This window comes from Taeniopygia guttata, chromosome 2, assembly GCF_048771995.1.
Source record: "Taeniopygia guttata chromosome 2, bTaeGut7.mat, whole genome shotgun sequence".
In the NCBI taxonomy this organism is placed as follows: Eukaryota; Metazoa; Chordata; class Aves; order Passeriformes; family Estrildidae; genus Taeniopygia; species Taeniopygia guttata.
In genome coordinates, this window is record NC_133026.1 from 37,682,224 (window position 1) to 37,700,698 (window position 18,475).

Sequence of the window (18,475 nt, forward strand, 5' to 3'; positions counted from 1 at the left end):
CTGTAAGAGGATTCAGTTCCTTGACACTGACCTGGAATTCTAAATCTAATTACTAAAAACCTATTTTGCTGTATAGGAAGACAGGTGTTTATTAAGGTAGATTAAAAAACCCTTTTCCAAATTTAAGAATGTTTTTTAAGATGCTAAATTTTAGTGTACAGTTTGAGAACATACACACCAGCATTTACTAAAGCCCAGCAGTAATTGAGTTGAGCCATAGGAATACTAGTAATTTTTATATATTCCACACCCTATAGACTTCTTCAGATAAGTTACCTAGCTTATAAAAGGTCAAACCACAATAATATAATACAACAAATTTGTGCTATCCTATAATGCAGGTGAAACAGTTAATTTTTTTGTGTGTTGAAAAGTCAATGAAGAGAGAATAATAAAACCAGGTAAATGTTTATTAAAGACATGAATTTACACAGATGCTTATTAACTGCTTGACTGTTCATAGACACTTGCCAACCCCATGAACAGAAGCATTCTTAAGTGATTCCAGCACATTAATTCTTTTTTCAATTACTGATACTGATTTAAAGGGTACTTCTATACAGGTTAACAATTTATACAGCTGCATCATGCAAGAGGTGCTGAACCAAATCAGTCTAATGACAGGGACACTGAAGTGTCTTTTGTGTTAATGGATATCATTCCTTTTGTCTGCTTTGGAAAAACCATAAAATAAAACTCTATACAGTGACATAAAAGATGGACTTTGATAAAAAGGGTATCAGCTCTAGTACTAACTGATATATAAAGCATGCCAAATGGACCATAAAATGTACCCATTCAGGTCTAGCCCATGGAAACTCCACAAGAAAATGGGCATATCATATTGCATTACTCTCAGTCAGCAGAAGTAAAAGTACCATAGATTATTCTTGTCTCCTACATTCTCTCTTCACAGAAAGAAAACTGATCAATGAACTGCTTATCAAGCCTGAACATATAAATCTGCTGAATTCAACAGAGCTGTTGTGAAAGACTCTCAAATAGGACAAATGACTGAGATAAAGATTCTCTGGCTGGTCACCAAGGACCTCCCATATCAGAAGCAATAATGACTTATCACAGATAAACACCTTGCTAAAATGTTTCAAGTAAGCCTTTGAGAGAACTGTCTGTTGATATGGGAATGCAACTAGAGCTGTAATGCAGCTCAACATAACAGTGCTTTGAACTGAAGTTCTCAACAGGCCCCATGGAACCATCTATCAGGATCTGTCAGATCTAACTGCAATGGTTTTCTACAAAGTGAAGTTCTCTACAGAACTTTATTCATGTGAGAACAGTTATTCTTAGAGAGCATTGGTATGTATCTAAAACCTATGAGATAACTATGTCCTTTACATGAGATAGATATATATATAATATACACACACACATAAATAACTGTTGTTATTTTCATCTCATGTAAAGGACTCAAGTTCAGGAGAGACAGATTTAATTTTGATTTTGGTGCTGATCGGCATTCCCTTTGGCTTGAAACACATATTACTCCTTTGCACTTCCATTTGTATTTGCACTGTTTCCGTCATGTGGTAAAGTAAATAAGAGAGAAGCCTGATTGCAAATGTTAAGACTATAAACTATGTCTCTGAGTTATTTATGCTACCCACAGCACACGGCAGTGCATGAGGAGAATGTGCAACAGCAACTGCTCTAATATGCAGCACCAGAGGAATGAAAAGAAGACAGGAACAACTGGCTAGAGAATAGACACTGGAGGAAGCTTCAAGAAGAAAGGGTAAAGAAACACAAAAAGATAAGCAGAATATATGTAGAAAGAGTAGTTTCCAGCTGGAGTTAAAAACAAATCCTGGAAAGCAGAGGCCTGCTCATAAAAGCAATAACATTCTCTTACACTACATCTAAGAGTAGGCCAGGAGGAGCTCTAAAACAGAAACCTCAGTGCAGATCAGGAGCTGATTGGGCCATTACTGGGGAGAGATTAGACTACATAAAAGGAGTTGTATAAAGAACTTTCTTATTTTCAAACATTAAGTTATCATCCCAATAAATAATATGCTGAAGTAATTTCGCTTTTTGCAGTATTACCTTCTAATCACAAAGGTTCAGAATCCCCCAAAATAAATCAATATATATGAAAGAGCTCTTTTTCAGCAATACAATACTGTAGGACTCAACAAGCACCACAGATGTAATGCCTTTAATTATAAGGGTTTCTAGTAAATGTCTCTCACATGGTCTGGAAATTTTATTCAGCCGTGAAATTTTATATTAGACAGCAAATTCCTTCCATATATTTGGTATTTACGCAACCTCCAACGGCAATGAATTGTATCACAATCATTAAAACTCTAGTTTTCAGTTTTTCTTAACCTGGGAAATTGTATAGTTTTGAACAATGGAAATATATTGTACTCTTAACTAGGATTCCTTTTCAGCACCCTACCTACTTTTCTAGCAACCCACATAGACTCCTCATTAACAAAGCAATTTATCACCTTCTCTTCCTTACAAAGCAGTTCCCTAATTGAGTTGTGCAAGTCATGAAAGGCAGCTCTTGCAAGAGTATCCAACAGATGGGTAGAGAGCTCGTGATTGGAGCAAGTTTGAAATCTGAGTATTGGCCTGTTCTCGTGGTAGTTTAAAATTACAGTTGAATATTAGGTACTCTTTCTCAAACTACTTGTCAATTGATTATTCTTTCCCTTAAAAGACGTGGTACCATTTGATGAGTAGCTCTTAGTTCATTGTGCAACTGAGGACTGTGTTATAGGGAGAAGAAAAGTCCTATATACATATTTCAAAAATCAGGAGTAAGATTCGATAGCATGTGTAGAATCAGAAATTAATGTAAAGTGATGTTAAGCAAATTTAATCTCTTTTAATCAAGTGAAGAGAGACAGTGAAGCAGCAATATTTCATTATTTGTTATGTAAAATAAAGGTTTTATCCAGTGATATGTAGCCTGGAGCCACGCTGACAAAATAACAAATAGCTCTAAAATTATAGATGCTATCTTTTTGGCACCCAGACACCACAGAAAGCTTAGTCGTCTTCCGTGTGTAATATCTAGGTTGTTAATTCCCTTATGAAAATATAAAGGATTTGCTTGCATTTAAATAACCTAGCTCTATTCAACATTCCTTACGTATTCTTTTAATCATGAAAAAGACTACTGAACTCAATGGGTGTTTGAGTGAAGAATGCTGATCAGAGTCCTTGGAGACAGTTAAAATGGTCTCTACAAAAAATAATTACAAGTTATACTCTGCTGAAAGGCCATGCCAAAGAATGTTTTTCTAATAGCATAAAATGTCTTCTAAAAAATGTACTCAGCAAGGACCTTTAAACAAAAATAAAAAAACAAACAAATAAAACAAAAAAAAGGCCACTTATTACTTGCAGCAGCAGAAAAACACCTATCATATTTATTAGTTTACAAATGGCATTCTCAAGGTATGCATTTTCTAAGGTCATTGCATTTTTTAAGAGAAACACTTTCCAAAATATTTGAAATATAGAGTAAGGTGAAGTGAATTAGAATTCTGCTGAATACCTTTTGAGAAAAAGCACCTCTAAGTCACTGCCCACTACTGAAGGGTATGATTTCAAAACATCAACCTTGGATTACTGCAGAAATTTTGCCCTTCTTCGTCTGATTTCCTCACTGTAGGTGGTGTATTACATGAAGCTCATACAGTGATAAATTGGCTCTATTCAGGCGTTACATGTCAATACTGACTTCAGTGATGTGAGACCTTTATCTCACGCTTACCATGGGATAAAACTTCTAATGGAGACAGATCTATGAACACAAGACAAGGAAGTTGAATAAGAAAGTCAGTGCTTCTGAGAGCCTTAATGCCTGTTTTGTAAGGAGGACAACTGATTAATCACATTAAACTTTTTAAAATGTGCTAATGTGTTTCTTGTATATATGTTTGCTGACATATGCTATACAGAGATTTCTGATTGTTATGCAGGGAACAAGGTCTTGGAGTATCTGGTAGAATTTGATCAACTGCGACTACCCCTGTACCACCACAATTAGACTTTCAGATTTGTCAAGAAGCTCTCATTTGAAATCACCAAGCTATTGTAGGCAAAAACCAAAATACCAGTTATGATCAACTATGGGAAGAGACATATTTTCTGGACAAAACTGTACAACTTCCATCGAGTAAGGGCCATTTTTAGGCTATGATCTACACTAGCCTCCTCTGTCTTATAAAAGCTACAGAAATAGAACACAATTAAACCATCAAGCAGTGACTGTAGTTATCTGAGGGCTGAACAACTGTGTCCGGTAATATGTAGTAATGGGCATGCAAATAAAAATAAAACAGAGGATAAATATTTTCTTGATTAATTATATCACATACTGATAATACTTCAAGCTACGGTTCTTGAGACTCAAAAGAGCAGAGTTGTTGACAAGTGTGGCTGGAGTTAATGTGATTCTATAAATATGAAATAGTGCTGAGTTACATCTATCAACAGTTATCTCTGCTTGAATATTTCAGAATGTCAAAGAGCATACTAGTAACTGTCAGGAGAAAAAAAAAAGCAATAAAACTTGGCATTTAAAAAACTCAGACACTATATGTGTACATTTCACTAAGAAATGCTTTAGAAATGCTGAACTACTGGTCTACCAGGCAGAGAGCTGCTGTTGTGTCTACCCTCTAAAATAAATTAAAAAAAAAAAAAAAAAAAAAAAAAAGAAAATTCCTATAGAACTGTTACAGCTGAGTTACCAGTATTCTTCTGAAGTCATTTTTATATTCCTTATATCCCAGAAGAAAAGTTTAAGCATGTGTTTGGGGACAAAGGATAAGAGGTTAAGGCTAGAAATGTGCATAATAGATAAGACAACAATAAATTTAAAGTATAATACATTTGCTGATGATGAGCAGAGATGTTTAGAAAGTCCAGAGATCTAGCATACAGTAATCCTTTGATGACTGTTATCATTTACCATCCTGTTCATCTTCATATATGGAAATATATATGTCCTGCATGAGTTATCACCCAGCAATTCACCAGATAAAAATTGAAACTGCACAAAGGCTATCTCTAAGGTTAATTTATATTTACTATTTATTCTGCAGTGCTTATAGCAAATATTATGAGCCCAGTTTTCTAAAAAATTATAACAGTAAGGATGGTATAGTCTTATTTTTTTAAAAATGCTATTCTGTGTATGCATCCATAAAAAAATTTACACATTAACTGTCACAACACAAAAAAACTATCAAAATGCTGAGAGTCAAATCTGATGCAAATAGCTAGTGTATACTAAAGAAAGTATGAATCCATTTGCTAAACTTCGGGTTTTCTCAACAAACAATTTTGATCAATTTTATTTAAAGTAAACATTCAGAATGAAAGACAGAGTAAATCATTTAATGGTAATATAAGCATCAAAGGTTAGTGCAATATAGGGGTCCAGATTGATGCATTTTGCTCAGATTTACAAGGATATCATTAAATATTATTACATTTCATGACAAGAAGTATGATTGTGTTGAAAATTCAATCAGGTTTCTTTGTCAGTCTAATAACAAGAATTTTAACATGCTGCTGCCAAAAATCAGTGAAGCATAGTATTGCATTCAAGAAACAGCTAGATTCTAATTCTCTGTCTGACTGAGAACAACTGAAAATATCTCAAATGTCACACGTTACTTTATTTTTCACTGCATCCCATACAGAATAAATCAAGAAAAATTACATTAAAACTATATTAATGAAGAAAACCCACCCTTTTTCCAAATTCTTGTGCTTTTCCTTTTATAGTCTCACACATTAACTTACCCAACAGCATTGCACTCACTGCTAATGAAAAGAAAGCAGGCAGTACAAATCTTCTTAAGCCTCCTGTGGCAAGGAAACTATTACAGAATGAACAGAAGAAAGTCTCTGAAGCCTTTCCCTTGTCTGCTTGTTTTACAAAAGGCAGTAAGGATCACACTGAGAAGTGTCAAAGCTGAATAAACCACTAGCAATTTGGTTTAAACCCTTTGGGTAGTTAGTCCTTCACAGATGATGATTCGACTTTGTCCAAAAAACAGTGTGTGAGAAACAATGCAGAATCTACCACAGGCTGCAGCCAAGCTTAAAATGTAGACAAAGAAACAGTTTGCTTCTAAGGGTTTGCAAGGGAGGGCTTGTCACAGGACATTAATTCAAGCAAGCTGCTGTTACATCCAACCAGTGCATTTATATACAGTTAATCCCAAGCTTTTCATGTTGTGTTCGAGGTGTTTGGCTGCAGCAGACTGGAGCCCCTCGGTTTGGTGTCACTGAAGAACAGGAGAGCTCCCTTCTCTTCCCTTTTAGATTAAAATGCATATTTAGCATCCAGTAACCACGTGGCAAATGGTGGGATCTTTTTCTCAAGCTTTATAAGGATTTGCAATTGGCATCTAATATGGCATATTTGAATAAAACGACTCTCCTTGCCTTTGCTGTAGGTGAACTTACCTATGAAGGAGTTTCAAATGAGAAAATACAGAGGATTTTCTTCTATAACCATCACAAACAGTAGGGGGAGAACCTGACAATAATTAGGCAATGCTGGGTTTTAATGACTGCTTTAGGAAATAACCAAGAAGAATGATGGCAAATCCATATTTCTTCAATTGTTTTTTCCATAACCTTGTATTCACTGTTGATAGCTAATGAAAAAAACTGATATAAAGAATTAGCATTTGTCTTTGACAATTTACTGCATAGAAATATTGAACATCTTATGTTCTTTTGAACTATGCCATGATGACTTTTAGCTTAAAGCTTAAACAAGTATCAGCAATGCTTCAGAACTTCATATTGAACAGGACTGTACTTGTTGAAATAAAGGCTTTGCTTACTCAAAAACAAAGTATGAATAATTATGAAAATGAATACAAATACAGCCTTAATATTATTAACAAGTCTTAACTTGTTAATAATGAGTTTTTCTCTAGTAATGGATTTTCATTTTTTCTCCTCAAAGGTACATATATTTTGATAGTCTAATATGCAATTTGAACCAAAGATGATATTGACAAGAACAGTCCATATTTTCCCTAAAGTTGGCAAACTTATCATAAAAGACACTGAAAATTCTTCTAGGTATTAGGTTAGACACTACCTGTGCCAATCTCTTGCTGTGCATGACTCTCAGCTATTCATGTAATACTTTCTATTGATACTAATTATATTTGTCTGTGCAAATAATCATGGCACTATCCACCATTTCCATTTCTGTTCATTCTTTGACATGTCTATAGAACAAGACTGTGCCACACTGTCTTACCAGAAAACCACATCTTCCTGTGGTTTTATGACTACTTAGAGGAAGAGCAGGAGCAGAAACTGGGTCTTCCATAGATATTTTGCTAATTTAGCAATGGTCTCTCTGTAGGGTGCTTTACAATAGGTCTCATCTTGAAAAGTTTTGATGTCATTCCTGAATTTTTGATTTTTAGTCAATTATGCTACATAAGAGAAAATACAGAAATAGAAATTAATTTTTCCAGTATACAAGGGCAACAGATTTAGCTAGTTGCTAGCCAACATGAAAAAAAGGACTACCAGTCTGGCCCTCACAAATACTATGGAAAGAAACCACATTAATACTAACCTAAATATTGGTCAAAATGTCAATTATTGCAAGAATATTTTATGATGACAACTGATGGAGTACAAATAGGAAAACCTTCCATCATAAATCAGAGCCAATTGAGTGCTAGTCAAATAGTAATTAAGTTTCAGTCATTATTTAATGTCTTCATAGCAGATGTGAGTGGCAGAGCTTATTGCAAAGGAAGTTAAGCTATGCTGCACTAGAGCAGAACGTGCTAGGGAGCAGATTCCAGCACCTTGGCACTGTTAAAATAGCAATTTACTCTAAGCAATACCAGTCACTTAAGCTGTTCAAAGCAGGTCACTTGTGACCATATCTCTTTGGTGCTAGAATAGCACAGCTCCCTTTCTGATACTTTCCACATAACCCCTTGTGATGAGCAATCTACAGAACATGTATTCCCTGCTGATATCCGATAGTAAAAACATTGAAAGGAATACAGAAAGTCAATCATGTTATTCTGTTATGTTAAATATACTAAAACATAAAACATATTGTACCACAAATGTTTTAAGTAAAAAAAAATAAACCTAAAATGCAGATAAAGAATATGTAAAAATATAAGTTTTGTCATCAGTTCATGCCACTGAAGTTGACTTAATTTGGATGCAGTTTGAGTTTGGAAACAAAGAACATTTTAGATCTTTTTCTTCCTTAGTGTAAATAATAACAATGCGGGACATATGAGTGGGGGTAGGGAGTCCTGCTAACACTATTCAATGAAACAGGGCTTGAAAGAAAAATAAGGGGATGTTTCCATTAGGACTTTAAAAAAACAAATATTAATTATTTGTCTCTTAACCCAGTCCTGAAGATAGCCTGATGAAACAATAAACTAATTAATAGGGCTTTTTTGTGCAAAATTCCTGTAGCTAATTCATTCTGGCTGCTATCTTCCCAAAAGGAGCACAGTGACACTCCAAGAAGGACTCATTTTTGCAAACTTAAAGCTCCATGTGCTTACTGGGTGAACTACTTTCCCCAAATCCCTGCAGTAGGAAGATTTAGATCTTTTTTATGAAAATTACACTAAACTCCAACTGTTCTGCTGCTTGGGAAAGAACTCGTAAGGACCCTGGGGGCAAAAAAAAAGAAAGGACAGTAAAAAAAAAAAATTGAAAATAGCTTAAGTGCTTTTCATTATTATTACATTCATTATTGTGAGCAGGGCTTGCACGGCTGTCATCAAGGCCTTTTCTACTCCTCATACCACCCTACCAGCGACTGAGCTAGGGGTGCACAAGAAACTGGGATGGGACAAAGCTGGGACAGCTGACTCAAGGTACATTCCATACCATATAGCTTCATGGTCAGTATATATAAGCTGGGAAAGAGGAGGGCAGGAGGGATGTTCAGAGTAATTGCTTTTGTCTTCAAAGTAGCTACTACATGTGATGGAGCTCTGCTCTCCTGGAGATGGCTGAACATCAGCTTGCCCATGGGAAGTGGTGAAGGAATTCCTTGTTTTAATTTGCTTTGGTAATGTGTGCACCTTTTACTTTACCTATAAAACCATCTTTAACTCAAACCACGAGTTTTCCCACTGATATTCTTCTGGTCATCTCCCCCATGCTTCTACAGAGGAGTGAGCAAGCAGCTGTGAAGTGCTTAGTTGCCCCCTGGGGTTAAACCACCATATTTAGTAAGATGTTTGCAGTATAATGAAGGTAATGACTTATGGGTAGTTTGCCATTGTGTCTAATTTTTGTTTGCACATCTATGAACATTATTTTAGTATAAACATGCAGAACTTACTTGACTTAAATCAATTTATGGGACATTCATTATTCTTGTCAGTAGGTGATACCACATACTTAGACTTACTTTTTAGATCTTTGAACCTTCAGAATACTTACATAGTTAGTGCATAGACTCTCTGTACCACTAAGGAGGAACACAACTATCCTTTACCATTATATTTAAAACAGGAATCAGACTTCAGGAATCTAATACTTGAAGAAACCTTGTCCCGTACAAAATTCTGAAAGGATATTTGGTCCAGCAGCTACATTTTAAAAAGTGCAAACGATGTTTGGAATAATGCATTTAATCTCACACAGTGAGATTCACTGTCTCTAGTCTACATACCAATAGATCTCCATTATTGACCCACCACTTACATATTGAGATGGGCTGAATTTTCTAGTATGAGCTATATCCCAAAACCAAAATGTTAAACACAATCATCAAATGGAAAGCCACAGATGGCCAGATGTTCACCTGATTAAAATAGGTGGGGGGTATTAAATCAGCAAATGCTCTATTCTTTTTGAACATATTTATCCAAAGTAACAAAAATATCCCTTCACAGCCAGCACTAATAAATAGGAAGTTAATGGGACTTAAAAAGCAAGCCTCTCCTGTTTTAAAAAGGCAAATAATTTACCAGCAGTTAGAGCTGGAAGACTATTTTTCCAAGTTGGATCTCATAGGGGATTAATTAAATAAATGCTTTTGTCTGCATTGAACAGTCAGCATTTTATATTCAATATGTATTTATCAAAATTGAGGAAGAGTTTTAATAATAAAATGGGAGAGAAAGGTCTGGCTAAAAATTAATGTTGGTTCTCTAATGAAGATTTAAAGGAAATAAATTACATATTTTTGCAATTTTAAATTACCTTTCATGCAAAAAACACAATATGAATAATATTAGTTTTGAGTCAATTCCTGTATAAGTGTTAACCTTCAGATTACATATTTGCTATACATTTCTTGGAATCCACTTACTAGTCAATGCTTTTTCATCTATAAGACTTGAGAAAACCAGCCTTCTTTCTAGCAATAAACTAAATAATTAATCAAGTCCTCACAGTTTTTAGCAACTTGAAACTATTGTAGAGCAGCTGTTAGGACACACCATTTCTTTGATCTTACCCACACACATGCAAAAGACCAATAAACAAAAGAAGCAATACCAAATTATTTTCTAAAATTTATGTATATTGCCCAGCTCAAGTTGCCATTTGGACTTTTTTGTCCCAGTTACAATTCTAGGAAAAAAAAAATTCAAGGGCTAAGAAACAGAGAGACAAAGGAAAGTGGTTTCTCCACTGTGAGAAGATCCCATCACAAAATTAAGTTTCCAGGCCTTTCACTTTACTTATTATACTCTAAACAGCAAAAGTAAAACTTCTTCTTCTGGTAAATGGCCATGGAGATGGAGCTGGTAAAGATGGCATAGCTTTTACTAAATCCCAAAAACTCTTATGCATATTTTGGCCTAACATTTACACTGATATTCTTGATGCTCTCTCGTTCTTGGAAGATGATTTTTTTCTAAGTTTCAGAAAAGAAACATCAATCACTTCCAATCACAAGGGTTGTTAGTTTGCTGAAATAATTTGACTATTTCTTTCCTCAAACTGTATCTACTTCCTTGCATTCTGATTGACTATACATGTCTGATTTGCGCAAGTTAATTTTTAAATAACTGCATAATGTGCTATTCCCTTCACTGTGATTGCCTAAAAACCTATCATTAGCCAATCAAAGAGCAAGGATCTGCACAATCACTCTGGGATATTTTTCAGTAACTGCTCTGTGAATATGCAATTTTCTTCCACTATGCAAATTTCATGAACATATTCCTAAGGCTCTGATTGGACCCGTGGTTCAGAATTTTTGAAGTTCTTATCCATGGTTCTGTACAAACTTTATTATTCCTCAAAATTCTAAATGCTTTAGAATATGAGAAAAATAGAAAAATAACTGGGAAAAAAACTAAAACAAAACATAAAAATAAGACTTCCATGCTCAAATATTAGAAGAACTCTAGGTTCAGGCTCTCAGTTACAAAGGATAACCACTAGATAAGCACCATGGTGCCTGCTCAATAAACACTAGTGCACATGAAAGAACAGAACACAATCTCTCCTAATGTTTAACAACAAAAACGAAAGAAAAATTAAAATAGTCTATAGAGAAACATATTTTTGAAATATGTGAGGTCTCTGTAAGGTCCGAAGTGTATGTAGACTTTGCAAATGACATAAATAGATTGTTAGATTGTTATAGCTTTTCCTTCATTTTCTTTACCCTACAAATCAGCTACCTAGCTGGTCCAAACCAACTGTCCAACTTTGTTGACTTACAGAATTATCAACAGAATATGAAACTATGTGGTACCAATTTACTTGTTACTTCTATCTAGTAGAGAGAATATCTCTAACAACATTCTGTCAGCTGTTACCAGTTTTTGTCATGACCATGGATACTGACCACAACTTAAAAGTGATACTATTCTGGTACTGGGGAGTTGTATAAATTTGACAAAAATCTCAAACTGTCTTGGGTGCAAACATTTTACTGAAGAATACATAACATCACATATTTATATAGCATGTTTAATTTGACATTATCCTAAACTTACATTAAAACTATGAGACAGTTGTTCTAACAAAAAGATGGAAAAAATAGACAGGAAAAACCTGATTTTAATGCCAGTGTTGATACCTACAAGGGAACAAGCTGATAAAAAATATGGATTAATAATCAAGATCTCCTGGGGATTTTACTGCTGATTCCTGATATATACAGTGCCAAACAACATTGATCCTTGGAAATATGTGAACATGAGCATTTTCATATCAAACCATAAGCATTTTGAGCAGGGTTTACAGGAAACACTGTGGCAACCTAGAGTACTGTAGTAACTGTTTCCAAATGCATGGTAACAATGCCTTTTCATGGAGAGAACATTCAAACTGGAAGAGCGCTATAAATCACACTACTTTTAAGATAAAAATAATGAAAAGGATATTACGGGTTTTATGAGATATTCTGCTTTTAGAACTAAGAACAAACACAATTTATTGCACCTCAGAGCCACAAACACTGACAAATGTGCAAGAACTTTGGTATTTAATATCACAATACCCAGACACATCCATTCTAGCAGAAAAAATATGTCTGCTTACTTTCATAGTGAGCATTTAGTCCAGAGGAAAGACCAAGAAGAAGGTTCATAAAATGAGAAGAAAAGGTATGAGATTGAATTTAAAGTTTTCTGATTATAAATACATAGTTAGAAATTGCAGCTCAATCTAAATACATGTCCTCTTAGAAAAAAAGAAAGATGGACCCAGCAGATTATTATAATAGATCAGTACATAGATAGGTTGCTACAGATGCCTTAATTTGAAAGCTTTAGCAGGTCTGAAGGGAATTAATTGATAATATTTAATAGCCATCCCATATGCTACCAGGCACTGAAAATAAGACAGAAGGTTTTGACCTACATGTAGAGAAGAATCAAATGCCAGAAAATTTCAAAGTTATTTGTGCTAATTTCTTTTCCAGCTGCTAAAGCAGAGTTGGAACACTCATTAATTTTCTATGGAATTTATTTTGGGCTCTAATTTCATTCTAATCCGGAGTCCAACATTTATATTCTAATTTTTTTGTATGAAATAGAACTTATGTTTTTCATCCAGGTCTCACATGGTTCTGCTTGCCTTAGGGACTGTCCAGAGTAATACTGTTCATTGTGGAAGAGTCAAGTGTCTTAAAATCAAATTAAACTGGAAGTTATGCCATTTAAATACTTAAATTTTTAACTCACTGAAATAGTCAAGTACTTATTGAGGTTTAAAATGAAAAAAAAAAATATACCATTTTTTTACAGGAAATATATTTAACAGCTTTGCTTGCACCAGCTGTGGTTATAATTTGTCATATTTTAAGTTTCTCAAAAAAAGAACCACTCATCATGCTGGCTATATATGCTTAAAACATCACTTTTGCAGAGTGTCTTCAAGACACAATGCAGCCTTTACACACTTTTGTCTATGTCTTCTGCTTCATCAAGTTTTCTAGTGAAAATGTGATTTAATAAGACTGTCTGACATTGCACAGAAATAGAAGAAAACTTGTTTCAAACCTCTCAAACAAGTTTTGGCTAGATATCTTGCACATCATGTTAAATAAGAAATAGACTCTCAGTAATAATTGTGAGCTTTATTAGTTAGAAAAAGAATTTGTGTGCTTGCTTAGCCTCCATTTGGCATACAGAGCCAGAGACTGACTAACATTAGTAAAAAGTTAAATAGTTAAAATAGTTTCAGATATTAAAGAGCCCTGCTGGTACAGTCAAAAACCCTTAGACAAGACAAAACCTGTTTGGCAGGATTATACTTATTAACACTCTGGAGAAGAATGGAGAAAAAAAATCATAGTCTTGGAACCTTTTACAGAAAAATCCTAACTACTTGCTGCGGTAACCACACAAAAGGAAATAAAATTTGTGTTCAGCTCTGAGCTCCTCAATACAAGAGAGACTTTGAAGTGCTGAAGTGTGTCCAAAGAAGGGCAATGGAGCTGGTGAAGGGTGTGGAGCACAAGTTTTATAAGGAGTGGCTCAGGGAGATTGGAGGAAAGGAGGCTCAGTGAGGACCTCAATGCTCTCTACAACTTCCTGAAAGGAGGGTGTAGCAAGATGCTACACCCCAAAGTAACAAACAGTAGGATAAGAGGAAATGCCCTCAAATTGTGCCAGGTTTAGATTGGATATTATGAAAAATTTCTTCTCTGAACACACTGTCAAGCATTGGAACAGGCTGCCCAGGGAAGTGGCTGAGTCACCATCCCTGGAAGTTCAAAAAACACCACGTGGCACTTAGGGACGTGGTTCAGTCCAACACTAGGTGGACTTGGCAGTGCTGGGTTGATGGCTGGACTTGATGATCTTATAGGTCTTTCAGAACTTCAAGGATTCTGATTATATGAAGGTAAGGCAACATTAGCATGTGAATTGAACTGCAGTGCTTTTACTGCACATATAGCACAAAACATTTAGTCTGGTCAATTATTTTACGTGAGCTTTTCTGATACTCATGAAAAATTACATTCTTTGTGATGGTTGCAAAACAAAGCAAAGCTCTTTGTAATGCATACTCTAACTACACAGAGGCTTCACCAGTGATACCTTCATTTAAATCTCTAAGAGCATGAAAGACTTTTTCTTTTAATTACAGGTAGGTAACTTCCCAATATACAAGGCAAAAAATATGATAGCACATAATAAAAGAATGTAAGTTACATTTAGACCAAATGCAAAAAAAAATCCCTACCAAATAGCATAAGGAAAATTATTCTTTTCCCTTAGTAAACAGCTGAAATAAATTTATTTTAAGGCAGAGGGATATGGTAGAAGAGGTGACCTCATGTTCTGGCAATGACAATACATGCAATAACACCAGAGGTCTTTTCTATTATATTATCTGTAGTCATGTGTACTGTTTCATAACCTCATCTGGACCACAAGGTTAATGGCAGCCTATCTAATTCATCCCATTACATCCTCCAGCCAGACTCAGTCTGAACTTGAGTTCATAGCATGCAAAATTCACTTTTATGTTTTTAATGTAAATGGAAAAGTGTGCGCATTCTGGAGAAAAGTTTCTCTTAGGACTTGATCAACAAACATAAGCTACAAATTTTGCCAGCAACACTAGCAGCATTCTATTACTTGATAAACTAATGTAAACATTAGGCCATCTAGTATTTTTATCGCCTCAGGCCATCTAGTATTTTTATCTTCTCCACCAGATGCGCTAATTTATAAAAGGTGTAATTTTATATTTTCTCTCTTTTTATGTTGCTATGATTATGCAAATCGTATTAGAAAAATTGAAAATCCTTCAGCTGTGTCAAAACAACATTACTAGATTTTAAAGCTATGCCATCCCAAAAAAATTTAAGGAACAGCCATATTTACGATTTTTTTCTTTCATATATGAGTCTAATATTCTCTGCCAAGTTGGCAAAAACATGACATGAAGTCAGCACTGCAAATTTTTTGTAAATTAAAGTGCTTTCTTTCTTTTAGCTTCACTATATTGGATTCACTATTATTGCTTAAATAATAGTGAATGTCTCTCCCTTTTCTGGCTCAGCTCTCATCACTTCTTGCAAAGAAATCTGTCAAACTCCTCAAACAGGAACATGGTTTTGCTGCCACTGATACCAGAAAAAGTATTTGCTGGTTTAGTTAGAACATCACAAAAGACCTTTCAGGTATCTGATGAAATTATCTTCAGATTTTTATCTTTTTCTTTCCATTTCAAATTCAAAATGATTCGTAGAGGTTAAGTACTGAAGCATTAACCAGATGCCCTTCTGTCCTGCATCAATGCTACAAATATTCTAGCACCTCATTGTGTAAAAATCTCTCCCAATGCAATCTGACAAGTCTACTAGAATATGATTTTTCAGGCCTAGAAAGTTTCTCTGAAAACAAAAATAAAAACAAGGCACTTCTCTCCTCTGATGTCATGAAGATTTCTGCCAGGTTCAGTCAGAAGTACAACAGGCTGCAGAAAGCTCAAATCCTTGCAGCACTGAATCTGTATCATGGCAGAAAGAAAAAGTACAAGAGAATGGCTATGGATTTGATTCTTCCCTCTAAGAAGCTGTTCCAGGCCCTTCAATTTAATTGCAACTACTGTTTATATTGCTGTAGCATTCAGAGTCTTTAATCAAGGCTGTGGGTCTCTTGGGAGTGAGTCTGTAAATAAAGTCAGCCTCTGTCCTGAAGAAAGACAAATTATCTGAGACAAAGCATCAACAAGAGAGGGTTGGGGAGAAGGATGACAGCACAGCAGTGGGAACAACCAAATTAACTGCAACTGTACAGAATAGGAACTGAGGTACACGTTCATTTCAATGGCTTACAACTGTTTGAATGTTCAACTGTTATTCTTTGAAAAAAAGAATATGTAAAACATTCATATAAACAAGCCTGCCTATCTCCAATAGGCTGTTAAATTTAAACATCTCCCTGGTAGTCAACTTATTTCAGAACTCCAGATGGTATTAAGGAAAAAAGTGGAGGAAGATCAGAGTAAATGTTGTAACTCTGAGATTACGCTTTGAGATGGAGCACCTTCTGCAATTAGATGAAGATGTAAGTTTAAAATGGATAGAGGCAGCCAAGGTGAGTAGAACTTATGCAAATGAGTAGCAAATAACAGACAAGAACAGAAACACAATAAGCATATCTAATTGTTATAAAACCTCCATAATGATGTTGAAGAGCAGAAACAGGAATAAGACCAGGAAATCAGGTTGTGGATTAAAATAGAGGAAAATATGCAGCAGCTGAAGGAAGGGGCATCAATTTTTGTAGCTGGAAATGAAAGGGTTACAATATTAAATTAAAAGATAATAAGGAATGCATGTAGGGACAGAAATAAAGACCAGAATTTAGAATCTTTAGAGTCAGAAATCTCTTTAGAGTCAAATAGTCTCAAAGTATACATATAAGCATGCAAGTAAGTACAGTGAGTATTTAGGAAAGCGAAAAAATTTCCAAGCAGCACGTAGACTCTCACTGTGCAGCTCAGTTGGAGAGATGATTTAGGCTCAAATCAACGTACAGGAGAATAGAAGGACAAAATTTCAATATATCTTTAATGAATTTATGTCAAAATTTCCTTGCAATGTGCCAGTGTTTTCTTTATTTTAACAAGCCTAAGATGCAATGTATTTGGTGCAGGACTCTCAATTTTTCCCAGGATATTCACTGAGAAAGTGTTTGTCTCCCAGATCTCTCCAAACTCCCTTCCTCCTGATCCCACTTGATGGATCAAGCATTACTGCAATGTCTCAGGAGACAATAAAAGCCTTGGACCTGAAGGCACATAATTTAAAGTCTTTATCTTTTGTATCCCCTTTTTGATGTGCAATGTCTTTGTAATAAGGTGAATACATTTTCACACTGTGCCATGCTAGACCACCGTGGATGCTTCCATTTGCAAGCAATAATATTCTATGCATTTGCTGATTATTCCAATTTGTCCTTTCAACAGGAACTTTGTAACTTTTACCCCAATTATTATCTCTATCACACTGCAGCCTTATTTTTTTTATATTAAATTGGATTTATGTGTGTGTGGTGCATGTTTATATTTAGCAAATATTTATTACTTAAGCATAGGAAGCAAGCTGAGATTTATCAACTTCTACCATGAAAAAATAACCTACTTACTTAAAGAAATAAAAGATAAGCCCATGAGCCTCCTTTCCAGAATAGTGTGTCACACCAAATAACAAGAAGCCAACTAACAAACAGCTTCATTGGGTAGACTGAATTTAGTATATTAATTACTCTATCTAAACCAGTACATAATGTGTGGAACACATGATGATCACAAATTATGATATTATAAAAATTATCAAAATACAAATATTGTCATATTATTACAACTTTCAATTAAAAATGTAAAACATTGCCAAACAAGCTTGCATAGGAAATGTAAATATTATAATATATTTTATGAAGATTCGCCTTTTTCTTCTTTAGTGCCTTATGAGCAGGTGTCCAGGGTAGATAAGGATAAATATCAAATCAAAGTTTAGAAAGGAATAGTGGCCCATTTATTAGAGTTCATGCAGTTGTAAAAAAATCACTAAACATTTTAGAATGTAGGATTCCACATTTCTGTTAGTGGCAACACTGAGTTTAGGCAAGGACTATGCCAGGGAGCAAGTCGCTAAGTATATCAAAAGCATAGTAAATTCAACTATAAATTGCTCCATGTGGTTTGTTGCACAAGTCAGACTTAATTTTTATCACTGTGGTAACAATTAAACTCTCAAGTGTTAATTTATGTTGCATGGAGATATTTATGTCTCTAACCTGTGACTATTTTAAAAAGATTGATTGGTATATAAATGTCAGGTGCCTCCTTTACAGGTTGAATTATCAACCTTTGTACAAACTATTTAAAAGAGGAGGCTAAATTTTGAAAAATACTTTCTTGAGTTTGAGTGGGCTATTGGCACAGTTGTACTTACTTGCAGCTGTAAGGATGACTCAATTATTTGCAAAAGAGCAGCTATACATAGATTCACAATTACTGGGCT

At 34.8% G+C, this 18,475-nt stretch overlaps 1 protein-coding gene across 4 annotated transcripts in view; it reads right to left on the reverse strand.

Annotated features, from left to right (window-relative positions):
* The window catches only part of ZNF385D (zinc finger protein 385D), a 422,931-nt gene that overhangs the window by 242,535 nt on the left and 161,921 nt on the right, over positions 1–18,475 (reverse strand). Inside the window, exon 1 of one of the 4 annotated variants that reach the window (XM_072925698.1) lies at positions 5,797–5,821. The exons of the other annotated variants lie outside the window; for them this stretch is intronic. Within the exon in view, the coding sequence (XP_072781799.1) occupies positions 5,797–5,806 (10 nt within the window). The 5' untranslated portion in view covers positions 5,807–5,821. Of the gene's footprint in view, positions 1–5,796; positions 5,822–18,475 lie in introns of those variants that run through there. 4 annotated transcript variants of the gene reach the window in all.